The sequence below is a fragment of the Netta rufina genome (assembly GCF_964035555.1).
Source record: "Netta rufina genome assembly, chromosome: 5".
NCBI lineage: Eukaryota > Metazoa > Chordata > Aves > Anseriformes > Anatidae > Netta > Netta rufina.
The window spans coordinates 39,812,708-39,825,568 of record NC_140128.1 but is presented as its reverse complement, the minus strand read 5'-3'; the positions used below and the strand labels follow the sequence as shown (position 1 = coordinate 39,825,568).

Genomic DNA, 12,861 nt, shown 5'->3' with positions numbered 1-12,861 from the left:
CGGCGGGGCCGGCCCTGCCCGGCGGGGCGGGACACGGTGACGCTGGTGGAGGCGCCGGAACTGGTGCTGGTGGTGGTGGTGGTGGTGGTGGTGGCAGCATGGTGAGGGGGGACACGGGGTGAGGGGACCGGGGGGACACCGGGGGGACAGCGGGGAGCCGTGCCCTGCTGACGGCGGCCGCGTCTCGTTGCAGGGGAAGCAGAAGAAGGCGCGGAAGTACGCGGTGATGAAGCGCATGATCAGCCTGCGGGACCAGCGCATGTGAGTGCCCGCACGGGGATGGGGATGGGCATGGGGATGGACATGGGATGGGGACGGTCCCGGTGCTGCTGGGACCCCTCCGCTGCCGCCGTCCCCCAGCGGTGCCCCCGCTTCGTTGCAGCAACGAGAAGGAGCGGGCGAAAGCCCCCGCCAAGAAGAAGGAGGAGGACCCGAGCGCCATCAAGGAGCGGGAGGTGTAAGTGCCTGCCCTCGCCCGCTACAGGCTGTAGGAGCTCCCCGCTCCTCGGTCACAGCTGACTGAGGTGAATCCTTGTCTTCCCCGCAGCCCCCAGCATCCGTCCTGCCTGTTCTTCCAGTACAACACGCAGCTCGGGCCGCCGTACCACATCCTGGTGGACACGAACTTCATCAACTTCTCCATCAAAGCCAAGCTGGACCTGGTGCAGTCCATGATGGACTGCCTCTATGCCAAGTGTGAGTGGCGGCCGCGCTTCTGGGCCGCGTAGGATGTGCCCTGTCAGCCTCACACCACTGGCTGAGGGCAAGAGAAGCCTTGAAAAAAGCTACGTGCTGTAGTGAGCTCACGGAGCTTGTTCTCGATGGCCTACGGTAACTCTGGACCAGCCTGTGGTAACCCCAGAACCACCCTTGGTTTCAGTCAGACAATTGCCTTAAACACTGATCTCAACAAAAGTAAAGCATTAACAAGTTAAAAATCTAAAATTACTGTGGCATTGTCAGACTACTCCTCGGTGGTTTTACACTTCATCACTTTGCTCTTAGCAGTTCAAAACTGTGAATATGTTACAGAGTTCCAGACAGATGGACATGGAGTCCTATGCCAGATAACTGTTCCAGGGCATGTGCTCAGTGCTGTAGAGGTCTGTAAAGAAATACTGTTTTGTTCTAATGCAGACTTTGAATGTTGTCTTTTTTTTTTTTTTTTTTTTGCATTTAGGTATTCCATGTATCACAGATTGCGTAATGGCTGAAATTGAGAAGCTAGGACAGAGGTACCGTGTGGCATTAAGGTACGTGCGGGGTGTTCCTCTCTGTTTCTACAACTTAGTATTCTGATATAAAGAAATGAAAAAAATGACAAGGACTTGCCATGATGCTGCTATTTTACTAGAAGGATTTTAGGTCTTGAACTGGGTTTTGTTCCTCTGGGTTTATGAGATCAGTATTATGGGTTCAGCGAGAGCTTAACATTGTGGGGATCTTGGAACCCCACTAACAAGTACTAAGAAAAACTTAGCCAGACAAATTGCATGCTGGTTTTGCTCCTCATTACGGTTGACTGAACTGTACCATTTGCTCCAAGCCCTTGTTTTGAGTATAACCTGCTGCATGTCACAGAAAGAAGTGTTCCTGTTCCTCTGTATGGTATTACAGTACACTTCTCCTGGTCTGATTGCCGTGATGCTGAATGTACGTATCCCCACAGAATTGCCAAGGACCCTCGGTTTGAACGCTTGCCGTGTATGCACAAAGGAACCTATGCTGATGACTGCTTGGTACAAAGAGTCACTCAGGTACTAATGTTTCTGAAAATTCCTGAACCCTACTGTTTACTGATGGCTTAACTTTTCTGCAAAGTAACTGCAAAGTCTTGTAAAGGGGCAGTTTCAGTCCTTAGCACAGCTTTCTTTGGAGGAGTATCTAGCCTTCCCCAAGCTTTCTTGTATAAGACAGCATCAAGAAGTGTGGGAAAGTTGTCGGCTGGAAAGGCTGGACACCCTTTAGATGTTTCTCGGAATCTGTTTTGGTGAGCAGAAGGATGTTATGCCTATGGAATAACCAAGTCCTAGAAATGCCTCACTAAGGACTAGCAGCCCTCTTGTGTTTACTGAGCTGAGGCTTTTGCTTGGCTTTGTCTGTGTTTGCCAGTTCACTAGTAATGAATCTGACTTGCCTCTTCTTTTCAGCACAAATGCTACATAGTGGCCACAGTGGATAAAGAGCTCAAGAGGAGAATACGAAAAATCCCAGGAGTGCCCATAATGTACATTTCCAGGCACAGGTAAGGGACCTCTGACATCAATGCCAGGCTCAGTCATTGTCTGACAAGGTCTCTGTTGCCATCTATTTCTCTCCTGCACTGTCTATAGCACAGGTTGTACTAAAGGGCCTAGTGTTTGCACAAAAGTAGATGTATAGCTGCTGCTGGGAAGAGACTGGTTGTAGACCCGCTTTTATTGCAGCCTCCACGTTCACTTGCTTTTATCTGGAAATTTGTTTCCTTGAGGCCAGTGTTTCCATAGTTCAGTGCTGCTTAGCAGCAGCAGGATCAAGGCTGTCAGGCAAGTGCATTCTACAGATTTTTGAGGAAACGTTCCTGTTCCATGTTCTATTTGGAAACTTTGTGTACCCTCCGCTAAGAAACTGAACTTGCTTTTTAGCTAAAAATCAAACCAACTTGGAAAGACGCTACTGCAGCAATTTCAAAGCAACAGATTTTTCCCATATGTGCAAGCACTGGCTTGCTTTAATATATATATATTTTAAATACATATACAGTAGAAGCAGTGATCTACTGTAACAGCATTTGCTTAAGTTTGTTAGCTGTTCCTTCTGAAGTGCCTGTTGTAAAGCCTAGACTAAGAGGATTTTACTCACGTTCATTTGTCATATACACGGTTTTAATATCTCTTGTGCATAATTACAACGCAGAAGTTTTATCTTGCATAGAACCTATGCCAAATTGTTTCAAAGTAGGGTAGATATGTTTGGTAGCATGGTAGGGAGAAGAAATGGGATGTGGAGAGAAAACAGTCAGTCTTTAGATGAGATGGGAGAGACACTGGGAGGCAGGTGTGCTAACAGTGGAGAGAGTCTGGTAATATGCAGACAGAGAGCAGAATGTCAGAAATGAGGAGGCAAATTGCTAAAATTGCATAAATACATGGAGTTCAAACTGATCTGTAACTAGAATGTGATTAGGAGATTTTCTCTCAAAATACCTTTGCCCCTACTCATTTTGCCCTTGAGTCCCAAGTCAAATGGACAAAGTTCTGTTCTGCACAGAGGGTTTATTCTTAAAGCCTAAGGCAGATCTTACAAAAAACACTCTTTTTTTCCTTCTCTGGGGATAGTGACTTCTTGAGATGCCTGAGCTCTAAAGAGTTTGAGGTTAATGCTGGAGGGTAATCTTATGAAATCTACTTTTTTCTCAGAAGTAATGTTTTTTCCCTCTTTACGATCTGAGCTGAGATAGAAATGCAATAAAGCTGTTTGTTGTTCAGTCTCCCTGTAAGCATTTTGCTGCACAGGGAGGGGAACTGTATGGATCAGGTTGTCTTCATACATTTTCCCTCTTTCTTTTGCAGATACAATATTGAGAGGATGCCAGATGATTACGGAGCTCCTCGATTCTAACCTCTCCAGCCAAGCCATGAACGCCAGGACTCTAAGCCAGGATAAGGGTCCTTCTTTTCCCAACCCTCCTGCTTTCTTTTTTGCTGGGACCCTGCTCATAGGATTGTGGGTGATACTGGACTGACTTCATAGCCTTGACCCTCTAAGAAAAAGCTATTTGTAGGATTCTTTTTTTATTCATCCCTGTTCTGACTGCACCTGATAACCTATAGCTGGGAGGAGGATATGGGAACAAGAGGACTCTATGGACAAGAACATGCCTAACTCCCTCTTCGTTTTCGTGTTGGGATTATTCAAAAAGGTGATTTTGGCATTCTTAAATAAATATAAGTGATGGTCCAACTATGACTGAGAATGGAACCACAGAAGTATTGGAAGTTTCTTATTTCTGCATCTGCAGCAGCATGAGTATTTCCTTGTAATACTCCCTCACATCTGTCCCACAAGCAAATTGGAGGCTGCATTCTGAAGAAAAGCCATCAAGTCTACACCAGTAGGCTGCCTTCTCTGGACCAGTGCTCTGAAAAATTTTATTTTTGGGTTGATGGGCTTTTATTCAACTGTATCTCAATACATTGAGTGGAATCAAGTTGTGTCCTTCTCCATGTTTCCTAAACTCAATGTGTCCTTGTTCATCTTCTAACCCTCACTTAGGTACTTAGTGCATTCTTAACCTCTCTTCTTACCAGTGGAGTTTGTACTTAAGGTATAATGGCATCATCTTGCAGCATATTTTTACTGGATCAGCCAGCAGCCCAGCTCTTTTGCTTACAGGCAGAATGATGATGAGAGTTGTTGGGTCTGGACATACCTCTCCCTCTTGATTGCTTGGCACCTATGCACTTCAAAGTCTCATTCCTTTCCATAGGTGTCATGGAAGAGGAGAACACCGGTGTGTACAGGAAGGTGTCAAACTGAAAGGTGTTAATGTGGGCTGGGAGCAGAGTAAGTGGGGAAAAACCAGAGCGATGGCTGCAGATCAAGTGAGTCTCAGAGACCTGCAGAATTTGCAGCAACACGGGAAGGAAGTGGTCAGGAGTGAGATGGTTAAGCCAGATGGAGAAATGCAGTGGAAAAAGTACTTCAAAGCTATATTGCTTTTGTCTTCCCAGAGGCATGCTCTGCATTCTCATATCTTCCCTATTACTCCTTTATTTTTAGTAATTTATTTTGCTCTTCTGATCTCTGTTCCTCTGTGGTGAAGTGAATAGTTTTAAGCCTGAGTGATGAGAGAGGAATTGAGTCACCGGAGGCTCACATGCTGCAGTGTGCCTCCTGGCCAAAATACTGGCGATGGGGTGTGAACGGGAGACTGAAATTGATATGCTTGGTGTAATTAAGAAAACGTCCAAACTCTTTAATAGAGCTTTTACGCTGTGGTGCCTTACACTGGTGCAGGCTGCAGAGAATGGCTGAACTCAAATCCCTGTAGGCTAGGCAGCATAGTGAAAATAACACTTCTCTGCTAATCATTTTCTGTCCTTGGGAAATGTCCCTACATGCTAATAACCTTTGTGCTAGCACATTCCTTTACAGCTGTTGTAGGAAACTTTGGGAACACATCAGACTTATCCCCATACTACCTCTTTGCTTGCTGCAGGCTCACCTGCTACACTTATCCCTGAAATAACAGCGTGCTGACACTTTCAGAACACATCAGCCCCTTCCACGCTATCACAGCTGAAGTTTATCTTCTCCACCTCCAGCCAGGAAGAGGGCAACCAACCAACCAACCAACCTGAAATTTGACACAGTGTAAAACTGTACGGGTCAAAAATTATATCCTTAATTTTCTACTCTCGGTTCAAGTCATGTTTCTTTAAGCTAAAAGTAAGTATTGTCATGAACATTTGAAGGCCACACTTAGTCAAACAAGGACTGAGGAACAGTTGTAGGATTAGATCTATTTTACTTGGTTTTCAGAGCAACACTAGTTTTAAAAGACTTATTGGAGGAGAGTTAACTAGAATTGTCCCCATACAAATAATTTTGCTTGAGTTAAGCTAAATTAAAAGAGACTGGAGGAGAAAGAAATGGATGCTTATGGTAGTATTTGACAAAGTCTTTTTCACGATGGGGAGGTCAAAGGCACAGCAACATGATGAATCTGGGGGTTGTTTGCCAGCAGAATGCTCATTGGATAGACTTCATGAAAATACATGTATGTCAAATGAACTGTTGGTAGGAATACAAGCAAATATGCACATTTACAAGAAACTTTAAGAAATAAGAGACTCAGTAATCTGCCTTGCTTGTTTTGGTAACCTGAAGAACCTGTTACTAGGAGGCATAAGGAGCTGCTCAAGAAGTACACTTCTTGAGGGTTGGAGGATGAGCAGCAGGGAAATCCATCAGCAAATTTTTGTAAAGTGAGTGTAATCGGCAAGACAGAAAATCTTGGGCATTAATGCAAAGAGCCTGATGAGAAGAGGAACTCAGGACAGGAAAAGACAACCTCAGTCGTCAAGTCCAACCCCAGCAGTCCTCAGGGAACCTGCGGTTCAGACAGTTGAAGGGAAAGTATTTACCCCATGTGCACCATGTCATCCCAGCCTCAGATCCAACTTGCAGTAGGTCAGAGGTGGGAAAGATCATTATCTGCATAATAGGAAAGAGCTTGGTAAGCGAGAATGCTTTGATGTTCCTACGAATGCAGAACTCTGCTGGTCCAAACCAGAAGATAAATTCCTGCCTGACCCAACTCTGGCACTTGATTTAAACCTGCACACAATTTAAGATAACAAACAGATGCCTGCAATGTTTCCCAATAACTCGAGGATTTCCAGCTTCCCCCACAACATCCTGTCTTTTCCCATAGCCAGTTTCCATAGCTTCTGAACACAGAGAAAACAATCAGAAAAATCCACCAAAAAAAAAAAAAGTCTGAAGTTATGCAAGAAAAGGAGAAAATAATTAACCTTCTTTTCTGGGGGCCACCAGAAGGCCCAGGATTGCTGCACCATTATCACCACTGAAGTGAGGAAACTTTAGCTACTGATCCAAGATGTGACTTGGGCTATTTGAGGGGTAACCGAAATGTGGTAGAACAGCAATTAGGAAGAGCGTGAGCCATTCAAAAAACTAAAAACAGCTGAATGACATACACTAATAATGTCACAGACTGTAAAAGAGCAAGATGGCATGGGATGGACAAAACAGGGTTGCTTTAGGACAAGGTAATGTTGGGTAAAGCCAGTAATAATCTTGGCTGGGAGGAGACAATTCTAGTGCTGCTGAAAATAGATTTGAGTATTGACAGAAACATCTCTCAGGCTATTTGGAAGCTACACTTAAATTCAGCCTCCCAGATGTAGCTCAGAAAACGCTTGCTACGGCAAGTGGTTGAGTACGTGTATTTCTTGGTAAGAGGAAGTGACGGATTTCTTCTTGGCATAACAAAAAACACAATAAATGGCAAGGAGATTGGAAGAGACTGGCCTGCATGAAGTAACCGTGAATAAACTGATGATGAGGGAACTCAGGAGGATAAATCAAAGGATCTTTGCCACAGAAGTTTTCTATTTTGAAATGACAGGCTTTCAAAGCTTAGTGAGTAAACTCGGCTAAAGGGCTTGGGGATATAAGTGTTACGTGTAGGATTTGGAAGAGGCAGGGGTAAGAGGTGCAAATGCTATCAGGGAGTCATATTCACTGTAAGGGAAATAATACGTTAGTGTTATGTCATAGGTTGGACTAGATGATCTTGAAGGTCTCTTCCAATCTAAATGATTCTGTGATCCTGTGAATATAAAGGATCGCCACAGGCAGAAAATGATCAATAACCACCTCTGGGCAGGAGAGTTGTGTGTGTGGAACTGAGGTGTTTTCCCCAAGGATTTGTGTGTCATCATCAAGTTCAAACTCTGAAGTTTTTCTGGGAGATTCTCGTTTGTGTTTTCTGACTGGGCAGGGACGCTGCTCTCCAGTCACGAACTGGAGACCATGGGGACAGCTGCCCGGGCTGTGGAGGGACAGCAGGCAGCAAGGCAGCACCGCCGCCGTGCTGCCTGAGGTGATTTCCCACATCCAACGCTCCGCTCCCATTGTGGCCACTCAGTTTATCCTCATCACATCCCTGTGAGGTGAAACAAGCCCTCCTCCCACTTCTCCACACACACACCCCCCACCCGGCTCCCTCCCCGCGCACACAAAATGGCCGCCGCTCCTCCCTCCTCCCCCTCCTCCCCCCGCCCTCAGGCAGCGCGACGCTCTACCCTCTCCCCCCTCCCTCTCCCCGTTCCCCACCGCCCCCCCGATAGGCGGCGCCGAGGGGGCCGCTCTAGCGCGGCGCTGCCTCTCTACTGCCCGGGAGGCCGGCTCAGCTCCCCGCGCAGGCGCGCTGGGGCCTCCCTCCACCACCACCTCCGCCTCCGCCGCCGCCGCCGCCGCGGCCTGTGGCAGCGCCGCCCCGCCATGTACCCGGCCTGGGGCTTGTACGGCGCGGCGGGGCCCTACCCGCCGCCGCCCACCTCCATCCCCCCGCCGCCGCTCCCCATGCCTCCCCCGGCCGTGCCGCCGCCCGCCGTGCCGCCGATGCCGCTGCCCAGCTACCCGCCGCCGGGCCCCGCGCCCAGCACCGCCGCTCCGCCGCCGCCTCCTCCTCCTCACCCTCCTCCTCCTCACCCTCCGCCGGGCGGGACGTCGGGGTTCCTCAGCCTGCAGGAGCAGCACCTGGCGCAGCTGCAGCAGCTGCAGCAGATGCACCAGAAGCAGCTGCAGTCGGTGCTGCTGGGGCCGCCGCCGCCCCCGGGGCCGCCCCCCCCGGGGCTGCCGCCGCCGCCGCCGCTGCCGGGCTCGTTCGGGGACTGGCAGCAGCAGCAGCACCAGCAGCAGCCGCCCCCAGCCGTGGCCGTGCCGCCGGTGCGCAGCTACCAGAAGCAGTTCGCCCACCGAGAGCCTCCGCCGACGGCCTCCGCCCCGCCGCCACCGAGCCGCAAGCCCCGCGACGGGCAGGAGCCGCCCGGCGGCCACGGGGAGTGGGGCGAGCCCCTGCCCTCGTCGCCGGTGCCCATGGACATGGAGCTGTCGTCGCCGCCGCAGTCGCCGCAGCCGAACGCCGGCCCCCAGCCCTACCTGCACCCCCCCCCCCTCCGGCCAGCCCTACCTGCCGCCTCCCCAGCCGGAGCCCTACCTGCAGCCACCCCCCGGGCAGTCCCCGCCGCTCCAGCCCTACCTGCCCCGGCCCCAAGCTTCGCAGCCTCCCCCTTCCTTCAGCGAGCCGCCCCCTTCCTACCTGGAGCCCCCGCCGGCATCCAACGCCGCCCAGCCCTACCTGCCCCCCCCCGGGCCGCCTTACCTGGCGCCCCCCCAGCCCTACCTGCTGCCCTCGCAGGCGTCCCCTTCCCAGGCAGCTCCCTCCCTGTCTGCCCCCAAGGCTGCCCCGCAGCACTTCACCCCCCCGCCGGCACTGTCCCTGCCCGAGGGTCCCCAGGGGGGCGGCCAGGACAGTGGGGCCCCCCCCGAGCAGCACGGCGCCCCGCAGCCCGACCCGGCCACCATGACCCCGCAGGTGAGGAAGGCATCACCCGGCTCCCCGCTGGATGTGGTTCCCCCCACGGGTCCGGGGGGCTCTGGAGAATTGTTTCCCAAAGCGCAGCAGGGAGGTGAAATGCACCGAGCCTTCGCTGGCTTCATCTCGTCCTCTGTAGGGTGCTGCAGGGGGGCTGCTTATGACATGTTGCAGCACCCTATTTTGCCCTTGTTTTCACTAATTTCCTCGTTGAGCTGTCCTTTGGGGACCCTGTTTCAGTTGCTCTGACAGGTACAGAGTTGTAGCTGTTCACTCTTAGCAGCTACGCTTAAAGCTGCCGTGGTGCCTCGTTGCCTTTCACTCTCCGGAAATCAGTTTTGTGCTGTGCGTTTGGTCCTCCAGTATGAGATTGCATAGGGCATGTGAGAGTGTCCTGGTTTCGGCTTAAACCACAGCAGAGAGAAGTGTTCTGAAATGCTTTTTTTGGCAAAACGTACTCTTATGGCTGAGGCTGTGTGCTTTTATAGGTACAGTAGGGCCAAAGTGACCACAAAGTGCACATGTGCTTAACATCCTAGATGGGAGCTCTTCCTCTGCAGGTGATGTTCTTGTCCTGATGCGTGAAGTTAGGAACAATTCAGTTGTTGAAGGCTGAGCGTGGACAAAGGCGTGCGAGTTGAGGTCCTCAGCTATAAGGATACAGTTCCCTCAGATTCGCTGAGGCTTCTGCAGGGTTTTAGGGTCAGTTTGTAGAGATCCAGTTGCAAGAACAAAGCCTGTGTATGTGCTTTCAGAAGTTGATGGATTTTATTTAAGTTCAAAATACACGTATTTTTGGCAAATTGAACTTAGGATACAAATGTGGAGCTAAGTCTGCAAAACTCCTGTTGCCTCATGTTGAAGTTGGTGATGTTTTAAATTTGTCAGTCGTTGAGACACCTTTGAATTTGTATCCATTCAAATTTCATACCTGAGCATAGATGCATTTGGGAATGTGCCATTTTTAAGTTTGTACCATGTAGCTGATCCCTGCCTAGCAAAGTGATTCACAGATTTAATTTAATGAAGGTTTTGAACAGTATTAGTTCATGTCTTACAGTGGTAGGAATGGGATTCTTTTTCTTTTTTTAACGCCAAAACCTTGGAAAATCAGACATTGAAAGGGATGTTAATTTGGTATTGAGGCTGCTGCTGAATTCTTAAATTACTAAACTCCAGATCAAGCACTGAAGTAATTCCTCCCCCATTACGAAGCCAGAAATTTCATAACTGCTAAGATTTCAATTCTTCCTCAGCACTTGTCCTTCCCAGAATAATCACAATTAATGTGTTATTGTACTGCACGCAGACAGAGCAGAATGCTGCTGAAAAGCATCTCCAAAGTTCAGCTTGTCTGTTTCATGAGTGTTTGTACAAACAATTTGTATCTTAAGTAGTTCTTAGTCTCCTACACAATTCAGTGTTAATTCAAAAGGAATATGGTACTTTGCTGGCCATAAATTTGATAAAATTTTGACTGTCTGGCTGTACTACAAGACAGGATTTGGGACAGCAAATCCTTACGCAATAGGAATAGCGAAAGCAAAGCAGTGAGGCTTTCTTGCTAGCAATTTTAAAAGCTTAGTGGGGACCATAACTCATCACTTATAAAATCCTATTAAGCTCTTTTTTTTTTTTTTTAATGGTAATTGAAAGCAATTCTTTCTGTTCTCATCCAACGGTAGCAGCGGCTGCAGCCAAAACAGATCGGTGTTTTTCTCTTAACAAAGGAAATGCTGTGCAATTTGCCAGTGCTGAGTACTCCGCTGTTTCCCTTTCAAGTGTAAGGTACTTTTCTTTGCTGGGACAACCTTTAGAGTTTAGTGCAGTTTTTCCCAAGCATACAGTCGGGGTAGGTTTCTGGCTTCTTGTCTTTCCCCGCAGTTAGATACAGCTCCTGACAAGTTCTGTTCAAATGCTCCTGGTGTTTCCTTAATGCTCCATCTGATGTTTGCGCGCCGTATGCTGCTATTTATTTACAGTAGGGAGCAAATCTGAGCGGGTGCAGCTGTACCCATAAATATGTATTTATATGCTTCTGGTAAAGCTACCGCAGCTTCACCGGGTCACCTTTCAGCAGCCTCTCTAAAATCCCTCCTCTGTTATTTTGGCATGGCTCTGGACACGGCTGGGCCGATATCGCCAGCTGGGGACTGTGAGGACGCACGGAGCCAAGCGGAGAGGGAGCAGAGAACACGACACATCGCTGCGATTTCCCAGCCTTTGTCAAGCTCGAGTTCATGGCCATTGTCACATGCAGAGAACTGGCTGCATTGACACTCCTCGTCGGGGCGGATTTGTGTTGCTCGGGGTTGTGCTTTAGGTGGTCAGGGCTCAGATCTAGGGCTTGTTGTTGGACTTGAAGAACTATGAAGAACTTGAAGTTATCTTAAAGAAATAAGTGCTCAAATAACTTGGCTTTTTTTTCCTCCATGAATACTTCTGTTTTCTTCAGCCTGAGCAATAGAAACCTGCGTTTCACTTTTCTCTCACTTTTCATCTAGCACCTGCAAGTGCGTGTGTTGCTGACCTTGCTGTGAAAAGTATGTGACAGGGTGGTGTCATTTAAAGGTCTTTCTGTGAATCCTACACCTATAATCCTAGTCCTAGTCCTGTGAATCCTCGAATGAGGAGAAAACGAGGTGGATCTCCGGATGAAGAGTTTCATGGCAGTCATAACAGGTGCTTGTCCTCATTCCTCTAGAGCATGGCATCCAGCCCCGTCGCGTTAAATCCCCTTACGGTGCCATTTGAAAGGGATAAATTTAATCATCTTTTGTGTAACCGGGGAGGGACGTGTGCTCCTCCCTGCTGTTGAAACTTACCCTCCTTACAGCCTGTTGTTGAAGATGTTTGAGAGGTTCCATGCTGCAGCGTGAATGCACGTCCTCCACCCGTGAGAGCTCCTCTGAGTCATGTTCTCGTTAAAAAGACCCTTGGCTGAAGTCACTGCAGGATCACCACGAAGTCCAAGCATAGCCTCTCCTTTCGCTGACCTCATCTCCAAGCTGCAGTTTTACAGAAGTGTTTTTAAAGAATACATCTGCGTGCTTGTGTCTGCTAGGCGCTTAGCAGTCGAAACCATCACTCCCATTTTGAGTGTGAGGTAGGCTTTTGGAGGAAGCCTGTGCTTCTCTTAAACCCGCTTAAAGATAAATTGAACAGTTCAGTTTTGAGCAATCACATCAGACAACACCTACGACTGCAGTTCTCACACTTACCCAAAAGGCAAGGACATCTTAAAATATTCTTTTGTTTGTGAGTAGGCTCTTTAGGGATTTCTTTTCTCAGCAGCGCATGCTTGGATGGAAAGGAAGGACAGAAGAATATGAAAAAAGATGTAGAGCAGTCACAGATACTCAAAGGTGGTACAGCTGACATGAGATTTTAAAAATCAAGTATATTCTACCCTAAAATACAGGAGCCCTAGCAGTGGCCACTATCTTTGTTTTTAAAATCTGGAGAATTTTATTCTACGAGCTTATGGAGCTGTGTCTTGAATCCGTAACATTTCATCACCTCCCGTGTTCTCTGGCAGGGACTTGCATAGCACAAGGCTGTGTCAGGTCTTCACCTTCACTCTTCAGCTGCCTCCTGGCAGTTTTTAGTCTATCCTGCCAGTCCGATCTGATGCCTCATACCTCTTGTGTTAGTTGGAGAGATTACTTGGTTCCTGCTTGGCTTTCTTTAAGATGCACTGTCCGGTAAGCATTGAGATTCGCCACGTTAGTCGTTGGTTCTTCATGCTGGTG

General features: G+C 48.6%; 2 protein-coding genes across 2 annotated transcripts in view; both read left to right on the top strand.

The window, feature by feature from the left end:
• Window positions 1-76: 76 nt before the first annotated feature.
• On the top strand, window positions 77-4,180 carry FCF1 (FCF1 rRNA-processing protein). Its single transcript, XM_084287328.1, has 8 exons — window positions 77-101; window positions 194-261; window positions 383-457; window positions 548-696; window positions 1,181-1,253; window positions 1,670-1,757; window positions 2,151-2,245; window positions 3,552-4,180. The coding sequence occupies exons 1-8, from the start codon at window positions 99-101 to the stop codon at window positions 3,598-3,600; spliced, it is 600 nt and encodes a 199-aa protein (XP_084143454.1). The 5' UTR covers window positions 77-98; the 3' UTR covers window positions 3,601-4,180.
• Window positions 4,181-7,967: 3,787 nt separating this feature from the next.
• YLPM1 (YLP motif containing 1) overlaps window positions 7,968-12,861 on the top strand; it is a 37,883-nt gene continuing 32,989 nt past the window's right edge. The window contains 2 exon segments of the mRNA XM_084287778.1: window positions 7,968-8,685; window positions 8,687-9,109. Of these exon segments, the coding sequence (XP_084143904.1) occupies window positions 8,014-8,685; window positions 8,687-9,109 (1,095 nt within the window). The 5' untranslated portion in view covers window positions 7,968-8,013.

Excerpts from the sequence above, each read along its gene's own strand:
- FCF1 (XM_084287328.1), top strand. Across the intron at positions 1,254-1,669 it reads AGGTACCGTGTGGCATTAAG|AATTGCCAAGGACCCTCGGT; the intron begins GTACGTGCGGGG and ends GTATCCCCACAG. Across the intron at positions 2,246-3,551 it reads ATGTACATTTCCAGGCACAG|ATACAATATTGAGAGGATGC; the intron begins GTAAGGGACCTC and ends TTTCTTTTGCAG.